The sequence below is a fragment of the Phyllostomus hastatus genome, unplaced genomic scaffold (genome assembly GCF_019186645.2).
Source record: "Phyllostomus hastatus isolate PE091 unplaced genomic scaffold, TTU_PhHast_1.1 phas_scaffold_78, whole genome shotgun sequence".
Lineage (NCBI taxonomy): Eukaryota > Metazoa > Chordata > Mammalia > Chiroptera > Phyllostomidae > Phyllostomus > Phyllostomus hastatus.
Genome location: NW_025334041.1, coordinates 107,445,043 through 107,463,186, shown reverse-complemented (window position 1 = coordinate 107,463,186; position 18,144 = coordinate 107,445,043). Strand labels below are relative to the sequence as shown.

The window sequence follows — 18,144 nt, the reverse complement described above, 5'->3', positions numbered from 1 at the left end:
CCCAACCAACATCTCCAGTCTCAACAATAAATACTTGCTGAGTTAAAGAGCATGCCTAAAAACAGAGGTAGAAAATAAGGCCTCAGTAATTAATCCAATAGTACTGGTCACGTGCCAGGTATTAATCTACACACTGAAGGTAGTGCAATAAACCAAACAAACATGACTTCGGTTACCTAGTTTGTCAGCCTGCAAAGCAGGTGGGTGGTCACCGGTTCAATTCCCCATCGAGGCACATGCCTGTGTTGCAGGCTGGGTCCCTGGTGGAGGGGGTGCATGGGGGGCAACCACACATTGATGTTTCTCTCCCTCTTTCTCCCTCCCTTCCCCTCTGTCTAAAAATAAATAAGTAAAATCTTTAAAAAAATTAAACAGATTATTTATGTGTATATAGGTTACTTAAGATAAACACTGAAAGTTGTTACAAGTAACAGCAAAAAAATTTGACAGCAAAGATGAGGGCACAAAAGTAAAAGCAGAAACAGAGGTAATACAGCAACCAGACACATATACTAGAGGGGCAGGCAGCTCTGCATACTTTAATCAATGAAGCCGCTAAAAGCTTAATGACTGACTTGAGTATATGTCAGAACATACAATTAGTTTTTTTCCACCATATTGGATCAACTTTATAGTCCACATACTTTGTCTACATCTAGGTTTTGTGAAATATAACTGACATTCAAACTAAGAAAATATAACATTAGTGAAATTAAAGAAGGAAATACCCACCACCTGGAAGTTTATACAAAAAACAGTCCCCAATCTTTTTTCCAAGAATAACTATAGGAAAAAGTTACTATATTTCACTTCATAATGCATTCTGGGTTCTTTTTTAAAATCTGGCTCTACTAGTATGTCTATCCAGTTGATTATGTATTCTGTATTTTCCAAACTTTATTTTTAAAGACAAAGACCCTTGGTTTTGTTTGTTTGTTTGGTTTCAATTTACATAAACCCATCACCGAAAACAGCAGAACCACACCTACTAAAGAAAGGGCAGCAACACAGAACCCCCTACTTGTCCTACCTCTTCTCGTCTGCATCGGTGATTCCAAGGTGTCTACCGAAAATTCTAGCCCTCCAACCAACGAGCAGACTAAAAATCACTGAGTTGATATCAGAAGTCAAAGTCATTAACATTATAAATGCAGAAGAATGATAAAATTAGAAACTCGCCACTTCACAAACAACACTGTTAACAATTGATTCTACAAGCATTGCTAGTCTTGGCTAAAACCCTGAGTGAAAGGTACCAGGAACCATGACAGACACACTGTCTCACCCCACAGACATCCTACTGACTACCAAGCGGGTAAGTAAGGTTCCTTTGCGGGGGAGGCACATGGGAAACACCACCATAACCAAGTGATCAAACTTAGCTGATGGCACCGAAACTTGGCACCTGACATCAATATCTCTTGATGCAGTAACAAATACTTATCACCTAAAAAGTATTCTTGCTAAAATGTTCATTCCAAATCTGATCACAAGAAAAGAAATCAGACAAATAAAAATGTAGGAGGGAATTCTACAGATAAAGTACCCTGGACTCTTCAAAAAAAAAAAGCCACTGTCATAAAAGACAAAAAAGTTAAGGGAATTGCTCTTGATTTAAGAGAATATAGACATCAATCAAATGCAATGCATGATCCTAACTGGATCCTCAATCAAAAAGTAAAACAGCTATAAAACAACTTTTTAGAACTGGGGCAATCTAAATATGGTGATATTATAGTATTATTAACTTTTTAGGAGTGATACTGCTATTGTGATTATACAGATGACCTTATTCTTAGGAGACATAAGCTGAAGGATCTGGCTTCATCAGTATCATGATGTCTACAACTTCAAGTGGTTCAGGAAAAAAAAAGGAAAAAAAGAAAAGAAAAAGTGTATATATAAACAAAGTTGGGCTAAAGTAGGTATATGGATATAAGTACATGAAACACAGTTTATTCTTGTAAATATGCTGTATTATTTTCCATATGAACAACTGTAAACTGACTTTTGCCCCACACTGTATGTGCATACATATATCTATACCTATCTATATAGAATTATATAGTAGAGAAAGAGTACATAAGAAAGCAAGTAAATGTTGCAAAATATCAACAAATGGTAAATGTATATAAAAGGAATGTGGATGTCTCCTTTACTATTCTTGCAACTTTTCTTTATGTTTAAATGTATTCAAAATAACAAAAGTGGAAGGAAAAGGTCATTAACATTCTCTTAGTGCAGAGGAGAGTAGTATTACACTGAATAAGAGTCACCTTGTAATTAAATAATCAAAGTATAAATCAAACATACACGTCAATTCCCTTTAACTCCAACTCTCCATTTTCAAACAGTGCTTTCTTCTTTAAAACAAGACCATCACCAAATTGTGTGTATTTCTTGGAAAAGATGATATAAAAGGCTGCTTGAACTCAATTCAACTACTTAGTAGGAAGAATAAAAAGCAGATTAAGATTATTTCAGGTAACTAGTACACTGGAAGATTTGGAAGAATATCTGTCTGTCTTTCCTCATACAGTAGATAACAAAGACAGGGGAAATCAGACCACATTCAGGTAAAGCACCTTATATGAGGTGATCATCTTACCTCCTAAAGCCTAGAATTAGGCTGCCTCGCAAAGAAGTCAACGAGAAAGGCAATGTATTTGATTCCACTGCAAAAGAAAACAGTCATTGTTAAATCTCAGCCCAAAAACAAAAACTTAAATTATCATCTTATTTGGAAACACATTTATACCAATACCTTTTCATTCTCATTCTAAAATTTTTATCCTTAAAACGGAAATGCTTTCATATAAAATTAACTAGATAACGTGGTAATATATATTTGCAGTGTAAACTATCCTCTGAAAACACTTTGTTTTCATGAATACGTACAACTAACGAATTTACAGATATTCTTTCACATAAATGACCCTAACTAACCTACCAGCATGCTGGGAGGCAGCCTGGCACACACGCCAAGGCTGTGTACTGATGCACAGCGCGGCCCTGCCAACGGAGAGCCTGTGACTATGCTGTGGTGCCGCTGCCTTTAAAGACAGCAGACGAGGAGAACATTCTCTTCTGGGGGCTGGCGTGGGTTCTGTTAAAACCACTCACACTTTCTCATCCTGTTTTCCACTATGATCAGTGAAAAGCATGCATGTACGAGTGACAACCTAAAGTCATAATAAAATAGGTCTTTACCTCTCTTATGTAACTGATTTATACTGATCTTTCACTTTTCTGAGCATCTGTTTGCTCTACTACTCGTTTTATCACTGAACATTCTACCGCTTTGCGTATTTCACTGCTGATATCGTAAGTCCAACCAGCCTTAGTATTAGAATCAGACCTTAACTAGCAAGGGATGGAATCACAGTAAGCATCTCCTGAATCTGTTTTCTCTGACACTGTATTTTCCCTGTCACTGTGCCACGTTATTAAGTAATTGATTTATTCTTTTCTGTATACGTGCAATTTAGCTACTGAATAATATAAGATGGGTTGAATTGTAGAGGAACTCTAAGTGGAAGTGAATTCTGAAGACAATAAATATAGTTTAGATAAAGATTAAGATACTAGGTTGATTGAAAAAAAAACTCATGGGAAAAGTTACATTAGATTTTAATATTTGCTCATCTCCCCTAAGTATGAATAAAAATTTAGCCCACACATAAGGAGAATTGTTTTATATCACCTGTTACATCCCTCAAACAGGTAGCCCAAGCCTCAGGGTTTTATACTGCATTTGAAAATCTAAATCACTTAAAAAATGACCTGTATTTCATCACTCAAGGAATTAAAGTAAATGTCTTTCAGCAACCTTTAATTTACCCGATCAAATTAATTTTTCATGCCTCCAAACACAAATGGGGGAATATTTCCTACTACTCCACAAACTCTCTTGTCTACCACCTGCCATTCCCTGTGATGTGGTAACCAAAAAGTGCAGACCCAGGAGCTACCTATAGCGAATACCGGCAATTACAGAACCAACAGCTCTCCAAACACCTCTAAATCAAAAGGGGAAGGGAGGCACTGATGAGCGAACTGAAATACTCTAGTCTTAAAGCTCCTGAAATTGTTTTTTCAAAAATAATAAGCAATCTCTGGAAATTTATTTTTATACTATTCAAATTAGTATTTTACAGAATATTGTCACATTTTATTCATTAAAAAAGGGACCAGAAACATCCCAGCAAGTTGAAGGATGCTGACAAAAAGCATCTAGTTTCCTTAGCAACAAACAAGCCTGAAAAACCAGGAAGCTGACAATGAAGTGGAAAGGGTGGCATGATAACGAGGATGGCAGCTCTCATGTGTGCGTCCTGTGTACCCAGACTCCTCTGCTAATGCTGCTGTTTCCGTCGTGTCAGACGGAAAATCTGTACATCGTACAGAGTGGGAGGCAAAATCAATACACTCAGCAGCCGGCATTAATACATAACATTCAACTCAAATAACTGCACCTCCAACAGTCCCCACTCTTTACGCTGAATATTTTGCCTTTTCCTTACAATACTATGAACTCTTTTAAATAACAAATACAAAGGTAATATACACCAATAATCTGGATTTTACAAAACTTCCACCCATAAAATTGAATATCCATTAATTAGAACTTAACTTTTAATATTTCAGGGGTTAGAAACTGAACTTTGTGTTTTGTTTTTAAATGATATCTTTTCCACATGATCTGATCATAAAAATGCCCCAAAATGAAGATCTTAAGAAATGTCCTATTTATTAAAATGCAGTATGGTGAAAAGCATGAAGTTAAAATTACAAAGTCTTGGTTCTAGTTAAATCATTAACTCTGGGCAAATCACGTAACTTCACTATGCCTTTCTTCATCTATCAATGGAGGCAATTTTATCAACATGTGATGAACACTGTAAAACACCTTTGAATTTAAAAGTATTTAGTAAAAATTCACTGTGTTTTTGTTAATAAGCACTGGCTTTATGTAACTTATAGCTAAAGCAGGAGTTAGTTTAGAAAACACTTCCAGAAACAGTATCTCACGATTTTCACAACTTCCACAAGGTAAATTAATAGATACTATCCAATAATCAGTGGCTTAATTGTAAACAAAACCCAAGTCTTCTGGGTCCCCAGTCTTACCTATCACCATGTTATCTCCAAGGTCCTTTCACTTTCAAACTACATCCGAATTATCCACAAGTTCAAATCATAAACTGTCTTATCAGTCTGACTTAAAAAAGACATTTATAAACTTGCTTTCAAGGAAGTTACCTTGAACTACACTGAGGTAGGCAATAAGGCCATGAATTACCCTGTATGCTTTCAATAGTAACTGAAATCAGTCCTATCAAGTTCACTGCCAGTGCTGCATACTTACAAAATGATAAAACATGGTCCAAGTTTCCATTTACTGCTTCACTTTTCAATTCAGCTTGAGAAAACACATTGCTTTCAAGTAGACATCCATTTTCCTGGGGGAAAAGCACATTTCAATAACATGCCTCAGCTAAAAACATTTCAATATGCTATTCAAATGTCCTGTTTTCCCATTTCTTTATATTACCATATTCTGATAATCCTTCATTTTCTAGAACAATATGTAAACTGAATAACTGAACTTTAGCACGGGCTCTAACATTTCAAATTAAATGCTTATCTTCAAATTCAGATAATTTATTACCCTTATAGTGCCTTCCTTCTAGAAAGAAATTAGTATTGATGAACTAGAATAATTCTCTAATTTAAAACAAGAGAAAAATGAATGCACTGATCTAAAATGACATTGTGGGGCATACAGTAAGGTAAAAGTCGAATTTAGTTTCTCTCCAAATGGTTAATCACTATTGCCAACAGCATCATTTGTTTAAAAATTTAAGTACATGACCCTAAAATGAGCTCAAACACATTTACTGGGTCACCGTATAAGAGCACAATATTAATAACTACTCAGTAATAATAAGCAAGGAATAAAAATAAATTATGGTATATCCACACAATAAAACAACACGCAAACATCAAAAAATAATTGGAGTTACATCCTGGAATGACTGTAATGGGAAAGTGCCATGTGAAAAAAAGACTTAGAGAGATAAGAATATGTGGGAAATTACCTTTTCAATATATTTTTTAACAGTAAATTATGTATAGCACAGGCTCAAAATACTCTGCTAATTACCGTATTTTGCCATGTATAATGTGCTGTGTGTAATATACACCCATGTTTTTCTGTGCATTACATGGGATTATGTAATCCTTATACCCATGTATCATGCTCACCCTTATTTTTCCCTCAAAATTCTGGGCAAAAAGTGTACAGTATACACAGCAGAATATGGTTCTCAGGGAAGAGAGGTAAAGACAAGACATAAATTCTACATTTCAGAGGGTTGTAATTACGTAATTATTTCAAAAAAAAAGAAAACAATCTCATAGCAGAAAAGTCAAGGCATTATGTGACTAAGACTAAGCATGTAAAAAACACATTTTGAACACAGTATTTCTCATTAAAGTATCTGGTGCTCTTTCATGTCACTCCTAATTGCATACAGCACAGTTCTGAAAATGCAGAGAGCAGGAAGTGCAGCCCTTGCTGATCCAGTGTATTTTGTACCAAGTCAATTTCTCCATGCGCTCCTTCACAAATGCCTTCCTCATTCTCATGGGGACAGAAGTATGGGGTAGGAAAATAATGGTTTAGAGTAAAAAGTTTAAAAAAAGATTAATTAAAAAAACAGAATAGTAAATACACTGAGTGTATTATGAAAATTCACATAGAAGTGGAAAGCAATATTCACAAAGTGAGAATTACAGCTGCACTGTAGAGTAGGATTAAAGAGCAAATACTGTCTTATTTAATATTTTCTGGTATTAGCATGCTGTCTTTCAACACACAAAAATGCTGCTTTACTTTCAAGGTTTTTTCAAGTTTAACCACTACAGATTTTATACTAACCAGTATTTTTACTAAACTTTAGAAAATTGTATACAAACATGACCATCTTTAGTGCTCAGCTTAGGACTTTTTCTTTTCTTTTTGGTTACGCAAAACATCAGGGAGGAAAAATATTCTCTTCAAGTACAAAATTAAAACCTATTTGTACTCACCTGCAAAACAGCACGAGCTGACTTTACACTATCAAAGGATGGAAACACATAATTTATGTATGTCTCCTGGTTAGGGTTTACTCCCATTTCATGCATTCCTTTGAGGACTTCCACTATACCTGTAAGATAAAATTTAAAGGCACAGAGATGAAGAATTTGGAATAAATTAACAAAAGATCAGAAAGTTTAGATCATTTGCTTTCTGAATCATAATGAAGAGTACTCAGCATTTTGTCTAAAAAAACAATAAAGCAACAGAACTAGGAAATAAGAAAAATTCTGTAATATAGAAATGATGATAATAAACCTCCCTACTTACCTCTCAGGGCAGTCATAAAAATTAAAGAAAAAAATGTGTGAAATCCTAAAACTATTAAATAAATGTTAATAGTAACTATAATGATTAATTTTTTTACCTGTTTTAAAATACTCTAACAATTTAAAATTTTTCCTTAAATATGTAGAATAAATGCAGCATAGGTAACTATATATTCAATTTCCTAATGTCTGAAAATGGCCAATAAATTGATAATTCTCATTTTTGTATAAAACACTTCACCCAATCACATATGCATCAAATACTTTTTATTCTCTTAATTCTTCATTTTTCCAACAATGTTTATCAGGGGAGGAGTATATTCTGCTTACTTAGATGATCTGTGTTACTAGCATTTACAACTTACATATTTTTTTTTAACTGAAACTAAAGCACATTTAAGAAAATCTGGTTCACACCTTCCCTCAGATAAGTTCAGTCACTCCCTCAGCCATACTGAGGGATCATACCAAAGACATTTACTTCACTAATATCGTCAAATGGGCCCTGATTAGCATGGATCAGTAGGTTGGGCATCAACCTGCAAAGCAAAAGGTCACTGGTTCAATTCCTGGTCAGGGCACGTGCGTGGGTTGTAAGTTCAGTCCCCAGTCAGGTCGCGTAAGAGGCAACCAATCAATGTTTCCCTTTCACATTCATGTTTCTCACCCTCTCTCCCTCCCTTTCCCTCTCTCTAAAAATAAATTTTAAACACCAATCCAAAAGAACCTATGCACCCTAATGTTCATAGCAGCATAATTTACAATAGCCAAGTGCTGGAAGCAACTTAAATGCCCATCAGTAAATGAGTGGATCAAAAAACTATGGTACATTTACACAATGGAATTCTATGCAGCACAAGGAAAGAAGGAGCTCCTACACTTTGCTATAGCATGGATGGAATTGGAGAGCATTATGCTAAGCAAAATAAGCCAGGCGGTGAAAGGCAAATACCATATGATCTCACCTTTAACAGGAAAATAATCAACAAAATGAACATGCAAGCAAAATATAACTAAAGACACTGAAATTGAGAACAGGCTGACAGTGACCAGAGGGGTTAGGGGAGGGGATTATAGGGGAAAAGGGTGAATGGTTTGCAGGAACTATTATAAAGGACACATGGACAATAACAAGGCGGGGGAGGGGGGGTGGACACAGGGGAGGGAGGTGGGGGAGGGCTGGGGTGTTGGGCTAGGGTGGGGGAAAAAAGGGCAGAAAACTGTACTTGAACAACAATAAAAAATAAAATAAATTTTAAAAATATTTAAAAAGTAGTAATATAGCAGATGAGAAGAGAGAAACATATCAATAAGAAAAAGGGTGACTGATCTGACATACCTACATACATCCTCCTAAAAAATAAAATTCATATTTAAAAAAGGATTAAAATAATCATATATTAACTTAGATATACAGGGATCCCGAATCTCTTGAAACTTAAAAATTCTAAATTAAGGCTAAATAACCTAATAAAAATATTTCAAATGCAGTCATAAGCAGTTTTAGGAATTTACAGAAAAGTATCCATTCAAAAATTTTATAAGAATTGAAATAATTCAAACTTTTGGGAAAGATGTTATGATTTTAACTGAGCAACTTTCACCAACTATGAGCATTTATGCTACATAATTTTAGACTCTAATAAGAGCACTCACTTTATTAGAAGCCAATTTCTTACTTTTCAAAAAGCATTCTCTGTTCAAACACTTCATTTAGGCTCAAACACTTCAACTACCATTTAGGCTTTCATATTGACCCTTCCTATATTCTTATTTTTATGTTGTCTGAATATTCCAGAGATGTAGATAGATCCTCAGTTATTCTGGGTAATTTCCTCTCATTCAGGCCAACTTGCTAAAATTCTAAGTGGTGACTTTTCTATTTGTGCCCCAGAGAAGTAAACTAGTAAGGTAAGCCACGAGGAAGTCATTATAAGAGTCTTCTCACCAGTTGGTGATGGTTAAATTTGCAGCCAGAAGAATTCTAGGATTCAATAAAAATTTGATCAGCCTATTGTTGAAAACTCTTGGTTCAGTTTGATCTGACCACTAAATACCTTCATTTGATATCCTGAAGGGTTTTAGTTACTTCATAGGAAACACTCCACCACATCCTTTATCACTGCAGCCATTATTTTATTCTGTTATCTCTACCAGTTTATATGTGACTTTTCCTGGACAAAGAACGAGTTCACTGCATTAATAAAAACATTACTTGCTTACCTTACACTCGAGAAACTATATAAAATACATACAGACATTTCCCTGTTACATGAAGGAAGATTACTACTTTGCTGTATCTCTGGACCTCCTGCAAAGAAGACTAGTTTTTAAAAATTGTAAAACAATCGACAATATACTCTCAAGCTATCTTTCTCAGCTCTTCTATTTTTCCAAATAAAACCTTCATTGATTCTGGGGAGAAGTTGGGGGAATGGGTGAAAAAGATGAACAGGATTAAGAAGTACAAATTGAGGATTTAAAAATAGTCAAGGGACGTAAAGTACAGCACAGGGGACACAGTCAGTAACACTGTAATAAATACACATGGAGTCAGGTGGGTACTGGATTTGGTGATACGATCACTTCTTAAGATATGTAAATGTCTAAACGCTACGTTGTACACCTGAAACTAATACAATATTACATGCCAAATGTAGCTGGAAGATAAATTAATTTTTTTTAAACTTTCATTGACTAAAAAAATTGGTAACACTTTGTTAAATGTCCCTAATGCAAAAATCAGTACCTAATTTTTAACAAACAGCTAAAATTTTTTCATACAATAAATTCAGCATAATACTTGCAAATGTCTAGTATGAGGGTGTTATGGTATTAGAAAACAGTATTTAAAAGAGGAGGACAGAGATCCTCACATCTAATCCTAGCACTACTGACAGCTAGATATGGAATTTAAAGTCAGTCACTACCCTCTGCAGCTCTCAGTTCCTTCATCAATATAAAGTGAGTTTTCAACAAGGCATCTCGAAATCTGAATTCTAACATTCTAAGAAAAGACAGATTCAAGATAAAGCCACTTTTCTACCAGTTTGAGCTACAACGATAGAAAAAAAATCACACGAATTCTTTTGTGTGTAGTAAGTAGATAAAATGTGGTAACCGATTCAACTCTAGACACAGTGCTGAGGTTGAGGAAAGCAAATTTACCTCACAGAGAAACAAACATGTAAACAGGGGTCCCCAAAACTATATTCGTATCTGTGTAAAGGTGGACAATACTAAAATACCCAAATATTTTCATGGAATGATGTAAACTTTCTGGGGCTCAAGAATATAGTTTAAAGGTTACTTCTTCAAGCTTTCAGCACTGGAGGATATGCAAAGAGTTAATCAACTGGCATATTGTTTTCCAAAGATTTCTCTAAAAAGGGTTTAGAGACTTTTATAGCCAGAAACAATTAGGGAATACTTCTTTCACTATTTCCTTTAAGCCAGAAGACAGCTATATATTTAAAATAAAATTGCAATATGAAAGTCTGCTAAAAGCACTTTTTTTGTTGTTTGTGCATTCTGTTTGTCACCCAGTGTCATACTAACAACTCTGCATCTCATTCTAAAGCACATTATACTTCGACATAAAATGAAAAAGACCATTTTTTGTTTCCCCAAGGGGGAAGTACTTCTGTTAAAAGCATCTTTTTATGATACTAGTCTTTCTGAATTACCAATAATGCAAACCAAAGAATTAGATACTGTACTCTAAAATTTAATATTTGTTCATTTCTTATTCATATCCTATAGACATCCCATGTGTACAAGGGAAAAGTATGCTAAATGCTTAAACGTACTTAAGAACCTGAAAGAGTGAGCACTTCTGTCCTTCAATCAGCAGGCTGTCAGGTCATGAGCACTCATTTCGCAGTAAAAGTTTCTCTCTCTTTCCTATTGTTGTAAGTCGGCTCAGTTAAGGAGAAACAGACTGGTCCATCAGGAAAACAGCCAGATTATGCGTAACTTTACTTTTAATAAGACTAGGCTAACTAATTTCAAGTGCTATATGTAAAATCTTAAACTATAGACCTCTAGGAAACCATTAAAAAAATGAACTATTTAAAACTACATTCACAAGTTTGAATATCAAGATCAGCGGTGAATTAAGAAATAAAATTAATGTAATTAAGATGAAAGAAGTCCATTACACTTACATTTTTAAAAAGCTTACATAATACTTTACCATAATTTAAATCAACTCTTATTTTCTCAGAAGATTTGATACTCAGGAATAAGCATACTTTCCCAAAGAATTCAATTAAATGTGTGTAGAAACTGGTACACCAGATCTCTGAACCATCACAAATCAGTAAAAGGCAAAACCTAACCTTGAACATTTTTCTGCTTCTGATGTCCAGCTAGCAAGGGCCAGAAATAATGAGTTCTGATAGGAAAACCTTCTTCCTTCAGAGCCTTCATCAGAGCTTTTGCCAAATCTGAAAGAGATATCATGAAATATTACAAAGCTACCTCACAAAAAACTTATGTTGTTTTTAATTATGAGAGTGTAGTACCGGTTTTACTGCCGGCTAAAGCACAATGGAGTGTGAACTGCAGAGGAGATGTGTGCAACTGGGCTTCCTTCAACTTCTTGCAGTAGTCTTTCAGCTTCTCTGTAGGCTAGGGAAGAGATAAAAAGGACACATCAGCTAGATCTACAAATATCCTCCTACCCTTTCATCTTCTGCAAATATTCTAACACTATTGGGTTAAAAAATCTGAACTTCCCATCCTCTTCTACCCAATCATCTTATGACACAAAAACAAAGTTTTCATTATAATTGCTCTAATAATCTCATTAATAGGTTCTTATACTTTAAAAAAATTTATTTTGCACTGGCTGGATTACTCAAGTTGGTTGGAACATTATCCCATACACCAAAAGGCTGCAGGTTTGATTCCTAGTCAGGGCACATACCTAGGCTGTGGGTTTGAGTCTTGGTTGGGGCACCTACTAGAATCAACCGATTGATGTTTCTCTTTCACATCAAAGTCTATCTGTCTTTCTGTCTCTTTCTCCCCTCACCCCCTCCCTTCTTCTCTCTTTAACATCAGTAACATATCGTCAGGAGAGGATTAAAAAAAATCTTATTTCACTACCTATTACACTGTCTACAAGGTAAAAATGGACAGAATACCGTATTCATAGTCACACAGTGCCGTAAAAAGAAACTGCCAAAGTCGCTCAGACCATCTTCCTTTGATACAGGACATGCTAATAAAACTTGAAATGCTGTATCTTCCAATTTTTCAGTGACTAAAAGCAAAATAAGGTTCATTGCATCTGGGAAGAAAACAAAGATGTCTTTTGTTACCAACTGAATAATATTTTCACATTGCAACCAATAAGAAAGACAAACTTATGAACTACAAACACCAAAAGGATACAATAATATTCTGAATAACAATGAAGCACTTCCAAATCAAAACATTCCCATGTATTCATTAACACAAGTTTTTCAGTTTATTAAGCTGCCTTTAAGAGTTTTATGTTCATCTACCACAACCCCTATTGTTAGAGAATGCTGTATTCATCATGTAAAAATAGTAATTCAGTTTATCAGAAAAATCATGAAAGTAAAAAATTTTAAACTACCTGGAATATATCTTCTTTCATATGTAATTTTGTCCAAAATTTCTGAGACATATTGAGGATATCCAGCTTTACTGAAGCTGAATATAATTTGCAATAAATCACGATCCATAAGGTAAAGATCAGACTTCTCCACCTTCTCCAGGGTCTATAGACAATTCCAGAAATTAGAAATACAAGTTAGAAACCAGTATTAAAACACCAACATTTTGTTTTAAAACTTAGGAACATATATCATCTAAAGATTTGGGACTTCTTCTTCTTTGTGTTTTTTTTTTTTAATATTTTATTTATTTATTTTTAGAGAGGGGAAGGGAAGGAGAAAGAGAGGGAGAAAAACATCAGTGTGTGGTTGCCTCTCACATGGTCCCCACTGGGGACCTGGCCTGCAACTCAGGCATGTGCCCTGACTGGGAACTGAGCAGCGGAACCTTCGGTTCACAGCCTGAGCTCAATCCAACGAGCCATCCCAGCCAGGGATGGGACTTCTTTTATAAAACAGAAATATTCTACGTCAATGCTGTTATGTTAACAACCAAGATACCAAACTCTAGGAATTCTCTTAGCAATACTATTGTCATAAGAGATATCTTTAAAAGCAGATATATTCTTCTGCTTCATGCAAAACATAAGCTTATACAAGTGATTTTAAAGTATGTTTATTTATACAACACAAGTCACACCTGTTTAACATGGTCAATGTCACCCTTCTCAGCATATGCATTCAATAAGGCTAGATATGTGTCTGGACCAGGCTCAATCCCAGCCTCTTTCATCACTGTGAGAATATTCTCTGCATTCTCCATATCTCTGTAAGTTAATTCAAGGAAAATAAAACAGGTTACTATAATACTGTCAATGTAAAATTATCATTCAATCTAAACTGTTATTACCTGTGCTTATTAAAATAAAAAATTCTTAAGTACCATTGAGAAACATGGTAACGTCAGAAACAAAAAAGATATTATTAAACTGGTTATAAGTTTCTGAAATAATAAAGATCATAAACATCTCAAATTTTTACAGGTAACTTTTCCAAAAGAGAAACCAAATTATATCATAATTACATATACATTCAATGGTGTGCATTCTTTCACTAGGTATGTTATGACTCAAATTTACCTTCTTAGTGAATAACATTTAGTAAGTTATTCTTCAAAACAAAAAATATTTTTCAGGTCACCAGCAGATCAGTTAATAAATTTTAGTCAGTTATTTTTATCAGGCCCAATTTTCAAAACTAAACATTTTCAAATAAAAGTTTTATGAAACTGATAAAGTTAAGAATATGGTATTTTTAAAACATGCAGGTTCTATTTCACATGCTCAAGATTTTTTTGAGGGGGTAGGTAAACATGGTTTAAGAATATTCTGCAGTATTTTTTTTTTTTTGCAGAATTTAAATTGCAGAATTTTTTTTTTCTGCATTTTTTTTTCCTGCAATTTAAACCTTGTCTGAGAACAAAACCTTGGGCGAACATTACCCAGCTCTCGCATGCCCTGTGACAAGGGCACTGAAAACAGCCTCTGTGACCGGAAGGTCCTTGGTTTTCATAAATCCAAGAATCTTGCTGCAATAAAAAAGAAACGAAAATACTCCTTGGAATTAACGTCAAAAACACTCTCTATAACATGTACACACAAACCCCCATTCCTTGGTTTAACAATACTCCTGAAGTACTCTTGTTAAAAATAGTATGTAATTTTTAAAAATCTGACTGTTTCTTCTATACCACTAAATTAACATTTAAAAAGCATAAAATTTAATAAGATTCACTGAGTTAAAAATGGGATTATACATTTCCATTTATGCCTTATTTCCTAAACCCCCTAACCAAAAGTAGTAATAAATTTTACACAAGCACAGAAATGTCACAACTGATTTTGGATGAGTCAGTGAGACAGTTTTATAAATGAATGCAGTTTAAATGGCTAACAACATTTACTTTAAAAAATGTCAATTTAAATAAAATAAAGCCAGCTTTATATCTCAATAATTTTAAACTTCTGCTTCAATAAATCACATTTTTAATTAAAATACCAAGTTTTACTTATCTGTCACCTCTTACAAAACTTTATATTGTACATAAGTCATATTACCAAATATGCTAGATTAAAATACTTCTGAAATAATTTCCCTTACTAAGAAGAGACTCAATAAAAGAGAGAGTGAATCTCTCTAGGATCACAAGACATATATGTTTGCTTGTACATACTTTTGTGGAGTTCCCTACCTGGCACCTTCAATATCTCCCATATTACAGTAAGCAGCAATCAATCTTTGGTATGTTACCTGTCAATGAAATGGGCCAGTTAATGTGTTTTTAATGTTTCTGAGTAAAAAATAAAAAATAATGAATATGACCACCAAACATTTCAACAGCAACTACCTACTCGATTTGGTTGAATGTTTGCTTCTTCCATTTTTGCCAAGAAGTCGGTTGGTGAAAATTTATGTTCGTTTTGAAGGTAGACTTTAAGTAAAGCATTATAGTGACTTACATCATACACAGTACCTACAGATAAAATTTGAATCACATGTTTAGAAAAGCATTTAAGATCATACTCTTTATCACAACTGGAACATGTGTACTTAAACCCAACAAACACAAGAGTGACATGGTCACCGCAGCAGTCCACCCCAAACCCAGAGCCGTGTGCACAGAAGTCCTGTCAGAGCAGACAGCAAGCCACGCATGCAGGGCACTACCTCTGAGTCACGTACAGCTGTAAGTAACTGCGTTTTCAGATACAAAGAGGTCTCTTACTTTTGAAGCACCGTATTCCCCTCCTGTTAGAAAATGCTGACATCACCTCTGTAGTTAAGGTGACTGCATGAGTTTTCCACCTAAAGCAGAGCCTGCCACATGCCAGGCACACTGAGAGGGACAGACGGTGAAGGTAGCTGTTTTACACAGGCGGGGCTGTGCTGGTGGTTACGCTCGTTTACTAACCAGGCCACTCAGAGTCTTTTTAGGTTCCACCTGCACTCCACTCTCAGTTGCTAAACACGTTTCCAGTCTGCTACTGTTTATCACCTGCACGCCAATGCCCTTCATTTTCTCCCTGTGTCCATTGTGCCTAAGGCCACATAGGTTAGGGCTGCCACTCAGCCTTACTCTACCCACTCACGACATCATGGTCGTCTTATCAATCTGGTGCTAACATGTTTTACTAAATTTTCACGAATTAAATTTTGTATCTTTCATATATTCACATGCCTGTGGCCAGTTATCTGGTATCAGTTTGATATTCCAGGCAGCAGAGACCTACTCCATTACATTAGTATTTGTTCTTTATCTTAGTAGACATGTACAGTACTTACTATGTTTCAGGCGCTGTGCTAAGTGCTCTGCACACAGAGGCTACTCTTCGCAACAGCTCTGAGGCGGGCACGATTACTGTCCCAATCTTACAGATGAAGAAAACTGACTTTTATTTGTCTAAGGCCACATGGCTAGTTAAGTGACGATAAATCTGAACGTAGGTGATGTCTTGAGAGCCCAGTCCCTTATCCACCATAACACTTTCTACAGAGCCTGACAGAGAACCACGTGCCATTCAACATCTGCAGTGTGATCATGCAACAAGGTTACCACACGGTGTCTAAAAACTTCTAAAAAGCCATGAAGTCAAGCTGAAGAACTCTCACAATGGCTGGCTACAACTCTATGGCTGAAGAAAATCATATTCTATAATTTTGTAAAGGTATTTACTCAAGTTTTTTGGAGAGGCTGGGGAAACTTGCTCAAAACCCAGATGAACATCTATTCTAGCTTTTCATATAGGTTTTAGTCAAGATTATTACTCAATGTAATTCTATGGAGTTTCATTTCCTTATTTCTCCTACACTGACATAGTGTTGTAGATGACAAAAATGCTTCTGAGAACTTGGTAAAATTTGTATCCCCATGTTTGCTATTCTATCTAGCTAATTTCACGGGTCCTTTCTAATTTAGACTGGAGGTAAAACTCTAGAATGAAGGGATTTAAACCTTAGTTTGAAAAATGGATTGATTTAAAGAGTAAAAAGTAAAGACCATTCCAGAAAAGATGAACAACTTAAACAAAAAATTTAAGGAGACTTATTATATTATCATGGCGTGGCCACAGAGGTACACCAGAAGTAATTCTATTTTTAAAAATTGAGCATATGGAAACACCAAAATGAGAAACTATCACTTCTGCTGTTTCCTCCAGAATCGCTTTTAGTTTGAAGATCTCAGTTCCAGTATTAGACCTGCCAGCAGCTCATCCTGTAACTTTGGACACATTACCTAAGCTAAACCAGCCCTTACAGCTTCACAAGTCTGTGGGCAAGAGTCACGCTGGCAATCTACTAGGCTTCTGGCAGTACTGACTCCATGAGTATTTATCAAGTGTGATGCACAAGAGGAAAGCATCATGGCAAAGAGGAAAACAAAGATGTTACAGATTCCACTCTCAAATGGGATATGGAGGAAAGACACCTTTGTGAACAAGTACAATAGAAAGCAATGTGTCCACCTTTCTACTGATGTGTTAACAGTATGACTGCTGTGTAAGGGCTTCTTTATATTTTAGAACGTAACTTTTTTCACAAATATTTCTCTCAGTTCAACGATTTTTTAAAATTATGTGACTTACTGATAAATAGACATTTCTAGCTTTTACAGTCAATTCTTTACCTTTACTTTTCTGTTGCTTTTACATTTAGAAAACCCTTTTCCATTACAAAATACATTTATCTCATCTGTTTTTAAAACTTTTAAAAATTGAACTTGTCAACATAATTTTTTTAAAGATTTTATTTATTTTATTTTTTAGTGAGCGGAAGGGAGAGAGAAAGAGAGGGAGAGAAACATCAGTGTGTGGTTACCTCTCGTGTGCCTCCTACTGGGGACTTGGCCCACAACCCAGGCATATGCCCTCGACTGGGAATAGAACCAGCGACCCTGATTCTCAGGCCAGCACTCAACCACTGAGCCACACCAGCCAGGACTTGTCAACATAGTTCTAAATGAATTCAAAACTTTGACGTGAGGCTGTCTTTATTCTGTTTCCAAGTGCTACATATTTCTTGAAAGATATGCCTAGATATTTTATATATGTGACTACATTTGAATATTTTTATCCACTTAAGTTTC

The 18,144-nt window shown here is 35.2% G+C and overlaps 1 protein-coding gene across 1 annotated transcript in view; it reads right to left on the bottom strand.

Moving 5' to 3' along the window:
- Nucleotides 1-18,144, bottom strand: part of LRPPRC (leucine rich pentatricopeptide repeat containing) — a 102,661-nt gene that overhangs the window by 69,767 nt on the left and 14,750 nt on the right. The window contains exons 4-14 of the mRNA XM_045827802.1: nucleotides 15,413-15,534; nucleotides 15,253-15,311; nucleotides 14,503-14,589; nucleotides 13,702-13,828; nucleotides 13,022-13,166; nucleotides 12,564-12,709; nucleotides 11,940-12,045; nucleotides 11,754-11,861; nucleotides 7,096-7,214; nucleotides 5,369-5,462; nucleotides 2,609-2,675 (exon numbers count right to left, since the gene is read on the bottom strand). Of these exons, the coding sequence (XP_045683758.1) occupies nucleotides 2,609-2,675; nucleotides 5,369-5,462; nucleotides 7,096-7,214; nucleotides 11,754-11,861; nucleotides 11,940-12,045; nucleotides 12,564-12,709; nucleotides 13,022-13,166; nucleotides 13,702-13,828; nucleotides 14,503-14,589; nucleotides 15,253-15,311; nucleotides 15,413-15,534 (1,180 nt within the window). The remainder of the gene's footprint in view (nucleotides 1-2,608; nucleotides 2,676-5,368; nucleotides 5,463-7,095; nucleotides 7,215-11,753; nucleotides 11,862-11,939; nucleotides 12,046-12,563; nucleotides 12,710-13,021; nucleotides 13,167-13,701; nucleotides 13,829-14,502; nucleotides 14,590-15,252; nucleotides 15,312-15,412; nucleotides 15,535-18,144) is intronic.